General features: G+C 34.9%; 2 protein-coding genes across 2 annotated transcripts; both read right to left on the bottom strand.

Moving 5' to 3' along the window:
* Window positions 1-233: 233 nt before the first annotated feature.
* On the bottom strand, window positions 234-2966 carry LOC119993580 (receptor-like protein 13). Its single transcript, XM_038840766.1, has 3 exons — window positions 2605-2966; window positions 2361-2507; window positions 234-2229 (listed from the first exon to the last, which is right to left on the bottom strand). The coding sequence occupies exon 3, from the start codon at window positions 1598-1600 to the stop codon at window positions 479-481; it is 1122 nt and encodes a 373-aa protein (XP_038696694.1). The 5' UTR covers window positions 1601-2229; window positions 2361-2507; window positions 2605-2966; the 3' UTR covers window positions 234-478.
* Window positions 1784-4752, bottom strand: LOC119992689 (receptor-like protein 15). Its single transcript, XM_038839483.1, has 10 exons — window positions 4425-4752; window positions 4147-4305; window positions 3966-4040; window positions 3655-3729; window positions 3474-3548; window positions 3160-3234; window positions 2987-3061; window positions 2605-2715; window positions 2361-2507; window positions 1784-2229 (listed from the first exon to the last, which is right to left on the bottom strand). The coding sequence occupies exons 1-10, from the start codon at window positions 4750-4752 to the stop codon at window positions 1784-1786; spliced, it is 1566 nt and encodes a 521-aa protein (XP_038695411.1).
* Window positions 4753-13008: the final 8256 nt, after the last annotated feature.

Raw genomic sequence — 13008 nt, 5'->3', positions numbered from 1 at the left:
ATCAACAGTGTCCATTCCAAACTATAATTATCAAAATCTATACACTTGCTTGATTACTGTACAAAAAATTTAGGTGATTATGTGACAGTCTCTATAGCACAAATAACAAGTTTTTAAAGATTTGTGAATTTAAGTATCCATAAAGACAGACAGGCTTTAAATCCTGTTCCAACCCCAAAAACCCTAAATTTGGATGACTAAATTGAACATATCATCAAATTTCAAAGACGACAACTGCCTTCTGTTCTGTTTTTTCAGAAAAACGTAACAGAGCCCATGCAAAAACATAAGAAAATATCAAAAACTATTACAGCATTCATTTTTGTCAAGCAAACAATTTATCAACCATTTGTTACAGATTGATTGATCCAAAATATTCAGTAGACAAAGTTTCATACAGATTGATTGATCCAAAATCAGAGTTGGAACACCAAAAGGCTAATAGGGAGGCTTGACCACCACCATCAACAGGAAAAAGCTACACACTCCAGAAATTGTCCTCCATGAAATAATAGCAAGCGGTGATGCACTCTTCAATTCGATAAAACCATGCTCGTCGCCAATACGGATTTATGTATAGAACTGCCGCTATTCCCAATAGTACCATAATATAAGACACCACAAAACTCACATAGAAAACATTGTTATCCATGAAACCATCATCTACATCCTCTCCAAGAAAGGCATTTGGAGATGGTAATGCAGAAACAATCTCTTTGCAACTTTTAGTCAATGGAAGTCCACAGAGAAAAGGGTTTCCCTCATAACAACTTTCGTCAAAGGTTATAAACTGGCCTTTCCTGTCTGGAAGTGGACCTGACAAGTTGTTGTGTGCCACGCTGAAAACTTCTATAGAGTTCAACTCTGTAAGCTGAGGAGGGACTAGACCAATCAAGTAGTTGTATGAAAGATCCAAACTCTCAATCTGCTTCAAGTTTGCGAATGTTATGGGGATTTGACCCGTCAGATTGTTGTGTGATAGATTCAGAGATTTGATATTGCTTAAGTTTCCAAACTCAAGTGGGATTTCACCGGAGAAATTGTTGCAAGATAGATCAATTCCGAACATGTAATTGAGGATCATTCCCGAGTAATTAAGCGAGCTACTCTTTACCATAAACTCCACAACTTCGTCCCACTGGGATGGAAAATGATGTACCAAGGTGTTGTTTTCTCTAGCTTCAAAATTCAAATGACTCAAACAGGGAGGTAGATGACCTGATAAATTATTCGAGGAAAGATCCAAGAAGCTTAATTGGGTTAGATTGCATAAGGTAATTGGAATCTCACCATGGAACTCGTTCGCTCGCAAAAGAAGAACACCCAAACTTGAGAGATTGCCGATCCAACTTGGAATGATGCCGCTGAAGCTGTTATCTCTAAGGTCTACCACCACAATAGAGGAGTTGATAAGAAAATTGTGTGCTAATCGACCTCGCAATCTGTTATTATTTAAATAGACATAACTGAGATGTTGTAACTGGCTGAAGGAAGTTGGTATAGAGCCAGACAGATGATTGTTTGATAAGTCCAAATATGTTAATGACTCCATCTCACCCAAGCTAGCAGGGATCTCTCCGTGGAAAAAATTTCCAGACATATCTAAGTACCCCACATTTGGAAAAATTAAACCTACATTTGTAGGAATTTGACCTTGTACCTGGTTGTCAGATATATCTATCCAAGAGAGATTTAGATTGGAATGTGATGGCAATAACAATGGGCCCGTAAAGTAGTTACCACTCAAATAAATTCCTTCTAATAATGTGTTATTCTCAAGCAATCAATTTGGGAACACACCTCCAAACTCACAACCGGATAGATAAATCCCCTCCAAATCATTTTGATAATAGAGGAAATTGGGAAGATGTGGTTTTGATTTATTGAATAGAGAGCTACCAAAGATCAATGTCTTTAGTTGAAATCTTGGAGTCCAGAATTGGCTATCAAGATCTAGAACAATGTTATCAGCAGAGAAATCCGTAAGATTTGAGAGATTTGCCAATGGCTTTAATGACATCGGGACTTCAATGTGATTACGTCTAAGATTGAGGAATTCAAGAGAAATGAGATTGGGTATGGGAGTGGAGGCAAGATTTCCATTGAATTGATTGGAAGAGATATCCATATATCGAAGAGATGACAAGTTTCCTAAACATGGTGGGAGTGTCCCTTCAAGTTCATTTGAATAGAGATCAAGGCCTTGCAAGTTCTTCAATTCGCACCAGCCTGCAGATTAAAGAATTCATTCGCTTCTTATATTAAAAATTTGAACATTGTAAATGTTACTTGTGGGAGAAGAAATAAGATGAATTAATTGAGGGAGAAAAATGTGAAATTGATATATAAAAGAAACAAACCTTCATTCGGCAGGATTCCCTTGAGTCCACAACTTTCCAAACTTAAAACGTTGAGAGAAGTCAATGATCCAATGCTTTGGAGAAAGTCTGTGCGTAGAGTAGAACCATCCAGCCACAATTCTTCCAGCGCGCTCAAATTGCCCAACTCTATGCATACACATGTAGGTAGAGCACCAATTTATTAAACATATCAATCTTTAATTAATTACAGAATATATAGGTAACCAAAGATTTGCTTACATACCTTGAGTAGTTGTTGTTCCATTGAAGTAGTTATATGAAAGATCTAGTGTCCTGAGGTTTGGGATTGACCCTAATGATTGCATCTGAATGCTTGTATTGATCTGTTGGCTTCCTAGATCCAGAACTTTTAACTTGTTCAAAGTTGGTTTGCCCGCATAGAAAGAGAAAATTTAAAACTATCAAATTAACATTTAACATATTAATTAGAATGTTAGGTAATTTATTAACATATTAATTAGAGATTGACTCAAATTAGGATGTCCAGATTATTCAGCACCCACGCATGGAAAGTATATACAGAAATTCATAGATGAAGAAATCATGCGTCTGATTGGCTTTCTTTAGGAAAAGTGCAATATTCAGTCACCATTTTCAATTTATACCTTGAAGAGATCTAAAGCCTTCAATCTTATTCCCGCTCATATATAACTCCTCCAAGTTGTTCAAACCGTCGAATTCTGTCAAGAAAGTGAATCACTTTTCAATCTAGAAATGGTTAAACCAAAACCAGAAGCCTCCAGAGTCTTATGCTTTTTGATTAATATTGAATACCGACCAAGGCTATCAATTGTTCCCTTCAATTCATTGTAACTCAGATCAAGAACTTTCAACTTGTTCAAACTTCTTTTGCCTGCAAAGAAAGAGAAAATGTAAAACTATCAAATTAACCTTTAGTAACATTAATTAGAATGTTAGGCAATTTATTTACATATTAATTAGGATGCGCATATTATTCTGTAAGACTGCTTCTCCAGCACCCATGGATGGAAGGTATATTTCAAAAAAATCATAGACGAAGAAATCATTTGACTAATTCGTTTTCTCAACGAAAAGCATAATGTATATTCAGTAGCCGTTCTCAATTTATACCTTGAAGAGATCTAAAGCCTTCAATCTTATTCCCCCACATATGTAACTCCTCCAAGTTGTTCAGACCGTCGAATTCTGTCAAGAAAGTGAAGCATTTTGCAATCTAGAAATAGTTAAACCAAAACCAGAAGCCTCCACAATTGTATGCCTTTCGATTAATGGAAACCTATTGAATACGGACCATGGCTATGAATTGTTCCCTTCAATTGATTGTAATCCAGATTAAGAACTTTCAACTTGTCCAAAATTGGTTTGCCTGCAAAGAAAGAGAAAATGTAAAACTATCAAATTAACCCTTTAACATTAATTAGAACGTTAGGCAGTTAATTTACATATTAATAAGGATGCGCAGATTATTCAGCAAAACTGCTTCTCCAGCACCCATGGATGGAAAGTAAATTACAAAAAAATCATAGACGAAGAAATCATTTGACTAATTCGTTTTCCAACGAAAAGCATAATATATATTCAGTAGTCGTTCTCAATTTATACCTTGAAGAGATCTAAAGCCTTCAATCTTATTCCCGCTCATATCTAACTCCTCCAAGTTGTTCAGACCGTCCAATTCTGTCAAGAAAGTGAAGCACTTTTCAATCTAGAAATTGTTAAACCAAAACCAGAAGCCTCCACAATTGTATGCTTTTCGATTAATGGAAACCTATTGAATACGGACCATGGCTATGAATTGTTCCCTTCAATTGATTGTTTTCCAGATATAAAAATCTTAAGGAAGAAAGACCATGAAGAGATGATAGTATGCTATTATTGAACTCGTTATTGCTCAAGCCAAGCAACTCCAGATTTCTCAACCTTGATGACAATATTTGAAATCCTGCAAGCAAGTAGTTAGCCACAAAAGTGCTTTTAAAAGACAAAAACTGCATAGCCAATTCCAAAATAATTAAAACAAATAATAGATTAAAATTAAATCAAATTAATTTCAAAAAATACGCATTTCAGGACCTTCATTCTCAATGCAACCAACTATGTTATTGGACCATAAGTATAGTTTTTCCAATTCTTCAAACGGGAGAAACAGAGAGGCATTGATATACAACACCGGTAAGTCCAATCCTAATCCTCTACCTCCATAAAGGGAGAGTGTAATCACTCGCCCTGTGGCAGGACTACACTCAACCCTTTCCCACTTACAACAGTCTGAAGTCTCCTCACCCTCCAACCAGTTTAGTTGATTGAATATAGGTTTGAGTTGTAAGAGCGCAAGCCTCTCCTGCTCCCAACACCCATGGCACCACCCATCATCTATTGATACCCACATGATTACCATAATACATATCCACTTTGGTCCCATTTCTTTGTGTGTTGATCAACTACACAAGCTGATCCATTCATTTATACTGATAAAATGTGCTGCATTCTAATTATTATTCATTATTTTAATTTAAGAAGACCATGACTTTGACTTGTGTCCAAAAAAAAATTAATTGCTTTTAAAATTTATTTTATTTTATTTTGGCTGATTTTTAATTTTTCTTAATATTTTAGTTAGAATTACTATTATCCGTCTTTATGATTAAACTTTTTATTTAATAAATAATTATTGCAATAATCAATGTTATTATTCATTTAGGGGTTCTTATTTTGGTTGATTTTTGTATTAAAGTTTTGTCGTAGGATAAATGTTGAAATTAGTAAAACTTTTCATCTAATAAACCCTATTTTTTGGAATTTAACCAAATTAAGTAAAAAATAATTTAGATATTTTATACTTAAAATAAAGAAGTTAAGAAGGAACTGAATAGAAAAATAGAAAAGTAAGGGATTTAATTGATTAAAATTAAATTAAAAATTTTAATTTGATCTAATTATCATTTTCAAATATATTTAACCCAAATTTCTTGAACACATATGTAGTTCTTGACTTATAAGGTCATGAACATGCTAGATTTTGACTGTTTCCATCACAATATAATGGAACTTAATTGCTCCATCAATTATGTGGGTAAATATAGATGCGGAAAGGCTCATGTATCTTCTTACAAGCCATCCATTTTCTTATTGGTCTTCATTTGTTTAGCAGCTAATGACTTCGTTTTGCACACCATAGACTTTGTCAATGTGCCGTGTTGGTTACAATGACTTGATTGCAATAAATAAGAATACACATTAGTTGGTCTAGTCTGGATATGGGAGTGAGACTCTCCTTTGTGTTCAAAGTCCCCGTCTTTTTCCAATCTTTGTCAATGTGTCATGCTGTGGTGCTCCGTTTTGTCATATTATTTGTTGGACATTCTAATGACCATGAATCATATTTGCATGATCCATATTTGATGTATGTATTCCATATATAAATTTAAGTTGGTCACAATTATTATTGGTATAAATAATTGTGGGGAATGTAAATATATGTGGCATGTGAAATTGTCATTGATTACAAACAAACATGTAGGGCTCACTTAACATCTACCACGTAATTGGGGGTCAAATGGGGGTTACATATTCAAATTTATATTAATCAACATATTTGGTATCCAAAGCAAAATATCTTAAATTGTGACTCTTTTAAAATTAATCTGCGACACTGGGTTACAAAATTTTAATAAATACATGTCCCCTCTCATATGACTTTACTCAATTTTCCACACTAGGTTTGAGTGTGACACTTCATATTCATAACGACCTTAAAATTCTCAAACGTACAGTTTGGGATTTGCAAATATTTTCTCTTTATTTATTTTAATTTGAAGTTATTATTCTTCGAAAATATTTTTCTTTTGTTTCTTGGTTTTTATATATACGTTTCTTTGAAAATTACATACATATAATAGATGTCAATATGCAAGTCGACTTGTGTGGAATGAGAATGTTGCTAAGATGCATTTACATACCAAATTAAGCTTACAATTAAAGTGATTATTGGTCAGTTTTTAGAGTTTTGATTTATGACAAAAATTTCTTGACCTTACAAATGTATTTCTTGACTTACAAAGTCATAAATGAAAGAGATAGGTATTGAAAATTAATTGCCCAAAGAAGAAGCCATGCATTTTTTTTCTTGGTCTCCCTTTATTTAGCATCTAATGGCTTTTTACAAAGTCATTAATGAAAGAGATAGGTATTGAAAATTAATTGCTCAAAGAAGAAGCCATGCATTTGTTTCTTGGTCTCCCTTTGTTTAGCATCTAATGGCTTACAATTAAAGTGATTATTGGCAGTTTTTAGAGTTTTGATTTATGACAAAAATTTCTTCACCTCACAAATGCATTTCTTGACTTACAAAGTCATGAATCAAAGAGATAGATATTGAAAATTAATTGCTCCATCAATGCTATGGATAAATATAGATGATGAAAGGCGCAAATGTCTTATTTGCAAGCCATGCATTTTCGTCTTGGTATTCCTTTGTTTAGCATCTAATGGCTTTGTCAACATGCCGTATCGATTAAAATGACTTTTCTTTGGATTCAAAGTACTAATCTTTTCTCAATCTTTGTCAATGTGTCGTGTTATTTGGTTTGTCATATTATTTATTGGACATTCTAATGGTTGTCACTCATATTTGTATTCTCTAGATTTGTTGTAAGTATTCCACAAATTTGACTTAGTCACAATTGTTGATACAAATAATTGCGGAGAATGTAATTATGAAGAAAAAAAATCATTGGCTACAAAATAATCATCATGGCAAAATAAACTTCCATCACTTAATATGTATTTAGTTTAAAATTGGGTTGAGTTATAATTTAACATATACAATGTTCATAGCAAAATATCTTTTAGTGTCAACGGTGCGTTAAAGCATAAGTAGCTCCTAGTTGCTTTCACACTTATAGCAATTTGTCCATTTTTTATTTGATGCGGACGTATGATTTTATGTTAACGTGAACAAAGGCAAGTAGGGGTCTCGTATTTTTTTTAGTTATTTATTAATTATACCTTTGAAAGTACGAAAAAATGACAATAAAAATCAAAAGTTTAAAAATTAGTGAGTAATAATTGAAATTTTGTTACAAACGTTCCAAAAGCTCTATAAAAATAACTCATATACAGGTTATCAATGTCTGGATAACGTGGTTGATAACACAACTGAGTCTTATAAAAACTGGGCCCCATATAAAAGAAAACCAATTATCACGGTAGAAGAAAATTTGGAGTGCCTTCTTAGAAACGTAACACCAACTTCTGCTTCATCCAAATCATTCATGGAAAATTACAGTTCTTGACTTATGAAGTCATATAAGAAATAGTCTCAGATATTAATGTTGTGAATTAATATAGATGTTGAAAAATTACAAGCCAAGCATTTTTTTCTTGGTCTTCTTTTGATTGCAGTAAATAAGACTACACGTCAACTGGTCTTTTACCTACCTTTGTCAATGTGTCGTGTTACTTCGTTTTATCATATTTGTTAGTACATTCTAATGGCTATCAATTGTCAATCATATTTGTATTTAGAGGTGTCAAAGGCGTCAGAGGCCTATTAGCCCAGAATAGCCCAGCCTAGTATTCCATCACGGGTTGGGTTGGGATTTTCGGCTCAAATGTCTTCTTTGCAAGTCATGCATTTTTGTCTTGGTCTTCCTGCTTTTAGCATCTAATGGCTTTGTCAACATGCCGTATCAATTAAAATGACTTTTCTTTGGGTTCAAAGTGCTAGTCTTTTCTCAATCTTTATCTAGTTGCTTTCACACTTATCGTAGTTTGCCCATTTCTTATTTGGTGCAGACGTATGATTTTATGTTAAGGTGGGCAAAGGCAAGTAGGGGTCTCGTATTTTTTTAGTTATTTATTAATTATAACTTTGAAAGTACGAAAAAATGACACTAAAAATCAAAAGTTTAAAAATTAGTGAGTAATAATTGAAATTTTGTTACAAACGTTCCAAAGCTCTATAAAAATAACTCATATAGGTTGTCAATGTCTAGATAACGTAGTTGATAACACATCTGGGTCTTATAAAAACTGGGTCCAATATAAAAGAAAACCAATTATCACGGTAGAAAAAAAATTGGAGTGCCTTCTTAGAAACGTAACACCAACTTTTGCTTCAGCCAAATCATTCATGGAAAATTGCAGTTATTGACTTATGAAGTCATGTAAGAAATAGTCTCAGATATTAATATTGTGGATTAATATAGATGTTGAAAAATGACAAGCCAAGCATTTTTTTTCTTGGTCTTCTTCTGTTTAGCAGCTAATGGATTGCTTGTTCACACTATTGACTTTGTCAACCTACCATGTTGGTTAAATGACTTAATTACAGTAAATAAGACTGCACGTCAACTGGCCTTTTACCTATCTTTGTCAATGTGTCTTGTTACTTCGTTTTATCATATTTGTTAGTATATTCTAATGGCTATCAAGTGTCGATCATATTTGCATTTAGAGATGTCAAAAGCGTCAGAGGCCTTTTAGCCCAGAACGGCCAATCTAGTATTCCGTCACGGGTTGGGTTGGGATTTTAGGCTTATTAGGCCTGACTTGTCAGACAGTCCCAATACGGGCCAGCCTGGCTCGCTCGGCAGAATAATGCTACTTGCTTTTTTGTTTTGAAATGTCCATAATATTCCCAGCAATTATATAATCTTGGAGAATTTTGTCAACTCATCTATATAATATTAAAATATCAAAATTTTCCATTTCTATTTGAATTACATTAGCCATGTAATATTTTATTCCATTGCAAATGAAATTAATTTTGCGATGAAAATTTATTTTCGTCATTAATGTAGCGACGGAAATCAACTTCCGTCACTAGATTTGCTGGCAGAATTTTTAATTCCATCCCTAATTTATTGACGAAAACAAATTATGTCGTTAAACCATCGCTAATTCTGGTTGGAATTCAAGCTACAATCTGTGACTGAAATTTTTTATGAGAAAAACAAATGTTTTGTGTTGTTTGGGATCTCTTCCCTCTTTGGATTTCCTATCAAATAGTGGCGAAGCTTGCAACTACCTAATAATTTCCTGTTGGAATATAACATGCAATAAACCAATTAATATTTATATTGCATGAACAGTGAACAAGCTACAGAAATAAAACAGTAACATTAATCAGAAACAGTAACATCAGCATATATGAACTCAATAATTGATGCTTAAATTAAAATACCAAAAATCGTAAACAGTTGATAGGAATAGTGAGAGCGAGGTACGCCTTTCGCGAATCTCCTTAAAGAGAAATGTCCAGCCACTGGTGCCAAGCTCTCCGGACAGACTCTTCCCAAGATACAACGCTCCGCAAACCACTAGTAAGCAGCACTTCAATACTAATGGACTTAGACGAACCAATTTAGAATTGCACTCTCAAACAGATTGAAGACAAGGAAAACGAGACTGAAGAGCAGCAGAATGACAGAAGAAGAAGACGAAGATTTTCTCTTTTTTGAAGCTGCTGCCAAGGCTCTCCTTATATAGGAGGCTTAGCAACAACAACCCAGAAAAATCAGTGAGAAATCACTGATTTTCGGGTTGGCAATTTGACCAAGCAAGGTTGCAACCACCAGCCCATATCTTGGGCTGTTGCAACTGCTCTGGTTGACCAGGTAAGATGCCAGTCTTGGGCTGTTGCAACTGCTCTGGTTGACTAGGTAAGATGCCAGTCATGGGCTGGGCTTGAACAGTCCATATTCAATGCATTTGGGCCTCTCTTATGGGCTTATAACAAAGTGCAAAAATGTAAGAAATTATTGGGCTAAGTCTGCGAAGGGCTTGGCCCACACGCTCGTCTCGTCTCGTCTCGTCACGCCCGACCGACCGGGCTAAGTCTGCGAAGGGCTCAGCTCGGCGGGCGCGTGTTTTAGTCCAAGTTCATAATGTGGAGCCTCTCTTATGGGCTTATAACAAAGTGCAAAAATGTAAGAAATTATTGGGCTAAGTCTGCGAAGGGCTTGGCCCACACGCTCGTCTCGTCTCGTCTCGTCACGCCCGACCGACCGGGCTAAGTCTGCGAAGGGCTCGGCTCGGCGGGCGCGTGTTTTAGTCCAAGTTCATAATGTGGAGCCTCTCACTCCTACAAAAGCTTGGGTGCCCTTGGGCCCAAAGTTTTACTACAACACTTGGACTTATAAACAACACATCCACATGGTATTTTTCCAATGTGGGATTCCCATACACACACTTATTGCACTATGTCCATCATGCTCATCATGGTCACTTTGGAGTCTTTTTACATTCAACCAATAAATGATTTGGTCACACTAATTACTCCAGTTTATTGTCCTTATAACAAGGATCAATTGCCCATAAATTTCATTCAATAATTATTATTGAGCTTTCATTTAATAATGGTCAAAATATAGTTGACCATCATTTTCCAACATTTCCTACTGGTGTCTTGTAGCTGCCCAAAGCCTTTTGTCTTAAATAATTAGAAACAAGGCTTCTAGAGGCTAAGAACTATGTTGTTGACTAATCGGATCATCACTGTGTTTGGTGGGGCGGCTCCGCTTCTTGTAGCTTGGTGGAGCGGTTCCAGAAAACCCCAAAGGTACTACAGCAAAACTCAGATAACATTTATTGAGGTCTCCCTATGGTTTAATATTCTTTGATTCCTTTCATTCTATTATTCCTTTCATTAATCACTCCTTAATTTTTGAAGTAGATTCTGGGGAATATGTTTGAGATAGCAGGAGATGATGTTTGTTTATAGAGAATGAGGAGAGCCGTTAATTTCCTGATTTTTTTGTAAAAACTTAAAAATCATGGTTGAAAATCTGTTTGTTGGGTATTATTTATGTGTTTAAATTACATGCATTTACCAAAATCCCCATGCCCAAAAGTCTATTTATAATTTGTATTTGTTTGTTATCTATTAATACCATCTGACGATTTGAATTTAACAATTTGATATTCTGTGTTTTGCGAATGTTTATAATCAGAAGGTTTAATTCATTTACATTATAATGATATCTCAGTTACTTTTGAAGGTTTTTCATTATATTATTTGGACTTGTGTGTAATATCTCATAGAAGTTTTGAGTTCCGGTATCTCCATCCCCTTCCCATGTGCTTAAAAAAAATGCTAAAAGAAAGAACCCATATTTTCTTTTACTTTTGATCAATTCATTACATATTGGAAAAGGGTTTCTCTAGCCATCAAAGATCCAACATTGCCATTTGCCACTCAATTTTAAAAGTGAGCAAAGAACACAACATTACTCAACATTTCCAAGAAGTTGCACAATTCTTGGTTCTCAACATCGGGCTCTACATATATTAATCAAAAACAGATTATGATCCCAACAGAGGATCCAGCAGGAATCACCTTCAACACATTGAATCTAACTGTCTTCGATAATGGCCTATCAATTGTGTTTCAAAAGAACAAGAGGAAATTACAGAGTTATGAACAGCCAGCGCCAAAACTAGAAATGATGAAATTACGTACATTTAAGCAGAAAAGAGAATACAAATTCTTACCTGCACTGGCCAATGATAACATGATCACCTTCCTTCACACGGAAGCATGGCGGTATTCTTTGAACTGCATCAATGTTTCCAATAAACAAGGTAAACACGGAGCAACGAATCAAAACGCGGTAGGAACTAAATAATTGTACAGTAGAACAATTCAATTTTCGTTCTTCGATTACCTCAAGGAAACTTTAGGCTGCTTCAGAAATGCCTTCTCCGTCTACAGCAAAGAAAACAGAACACTTCAGTTGCTTTTTTTCCATAAAATAAAAGCATCGAAGAAGAAGAAGAGAATAGCCATGATTGAGACCTGTCAGTGCAGTAGCGAGTGTTCGCTGGTTAATGGAGGCGAAGTTTGATAAGAGCTACGCTCACTGCCTCTCTGGGAGAAACTCTAACCATAATTTTCGGGAGATGAAGCGATGCAAGAGGGCCTTTTTCAATTTTCATAGCATGTGCCAGACTGCCAGCGCGGGAGTACGACATTTTGGGCTGGATCAGTCTTGGGCCCTCTAGTCCGATATAGTAAACTTTTCTGGATCCATTTCTTTCTTTGCGGCCCATTTGTGTTTTTGCTTTGGCCTTTATCATACAAAGTACAATAACCACGATGCAGGTTCTTTAGAGTATCCAGAGTGGTAACAATGTAATCCAGCACTCCAAAATCATTTTCTCTCTTCTCCTTTCTCCTATGTCGCACAATTTAATTGGGTGAGTGGGTCTCATAATAAATATTATTCATCAACAATTCATACATTCCAACACTTTATGCTCATTTTCTCTATTTTCTCTCTCATTCTTTTCATCATCTCACTCTTCTTTTCCATCTTCTCTATCTTTCTTTCCATCACCTCTCTCTTCCTTTTCATCATCTCTCTCTTTCTTTCTTTTTTTTATCTCTCTTTTCACTATTCATCAACTATATTTTTACTCCAACTCGCAAGTATCATTTTTCCACAACTAACATTTCAAGTATTTGATATGCACTCTATTATACCCATTGTGATGATATAGCACTATACTTATCCAAAAAGTGTTATTAACAATGTTATATATAGCACCAATGTGGATGCTCTTATTTCAGGGAACATGTATGTGATTTGATGCTGACCTCATTTTTTACCTCTATTTGTTCTCTAAAATAGGGAATGAACTT

This window comes from Tripterygium wilfordii, chromosome 23 (assembly GCF_013401445.1).
Source record: "Tripterygium wilfordii isolate XIE 37 chromosome 23, ASM1340144v1, whole genome shotgun sequence".
In the NCBI taxonomy this organism is placed as follows: domain Eukaryota; kingdom Viridiplantae; phylum Streptophyta; class Magnoliopsida; order Celastrales; family Celastraceae; genus Tripterygium; species Tripterygium wilfordii.
Note: the sequence above shows the minus strand (reverse complement) of the source record. Positions and strands in the feature narration are given on the sequence as shown.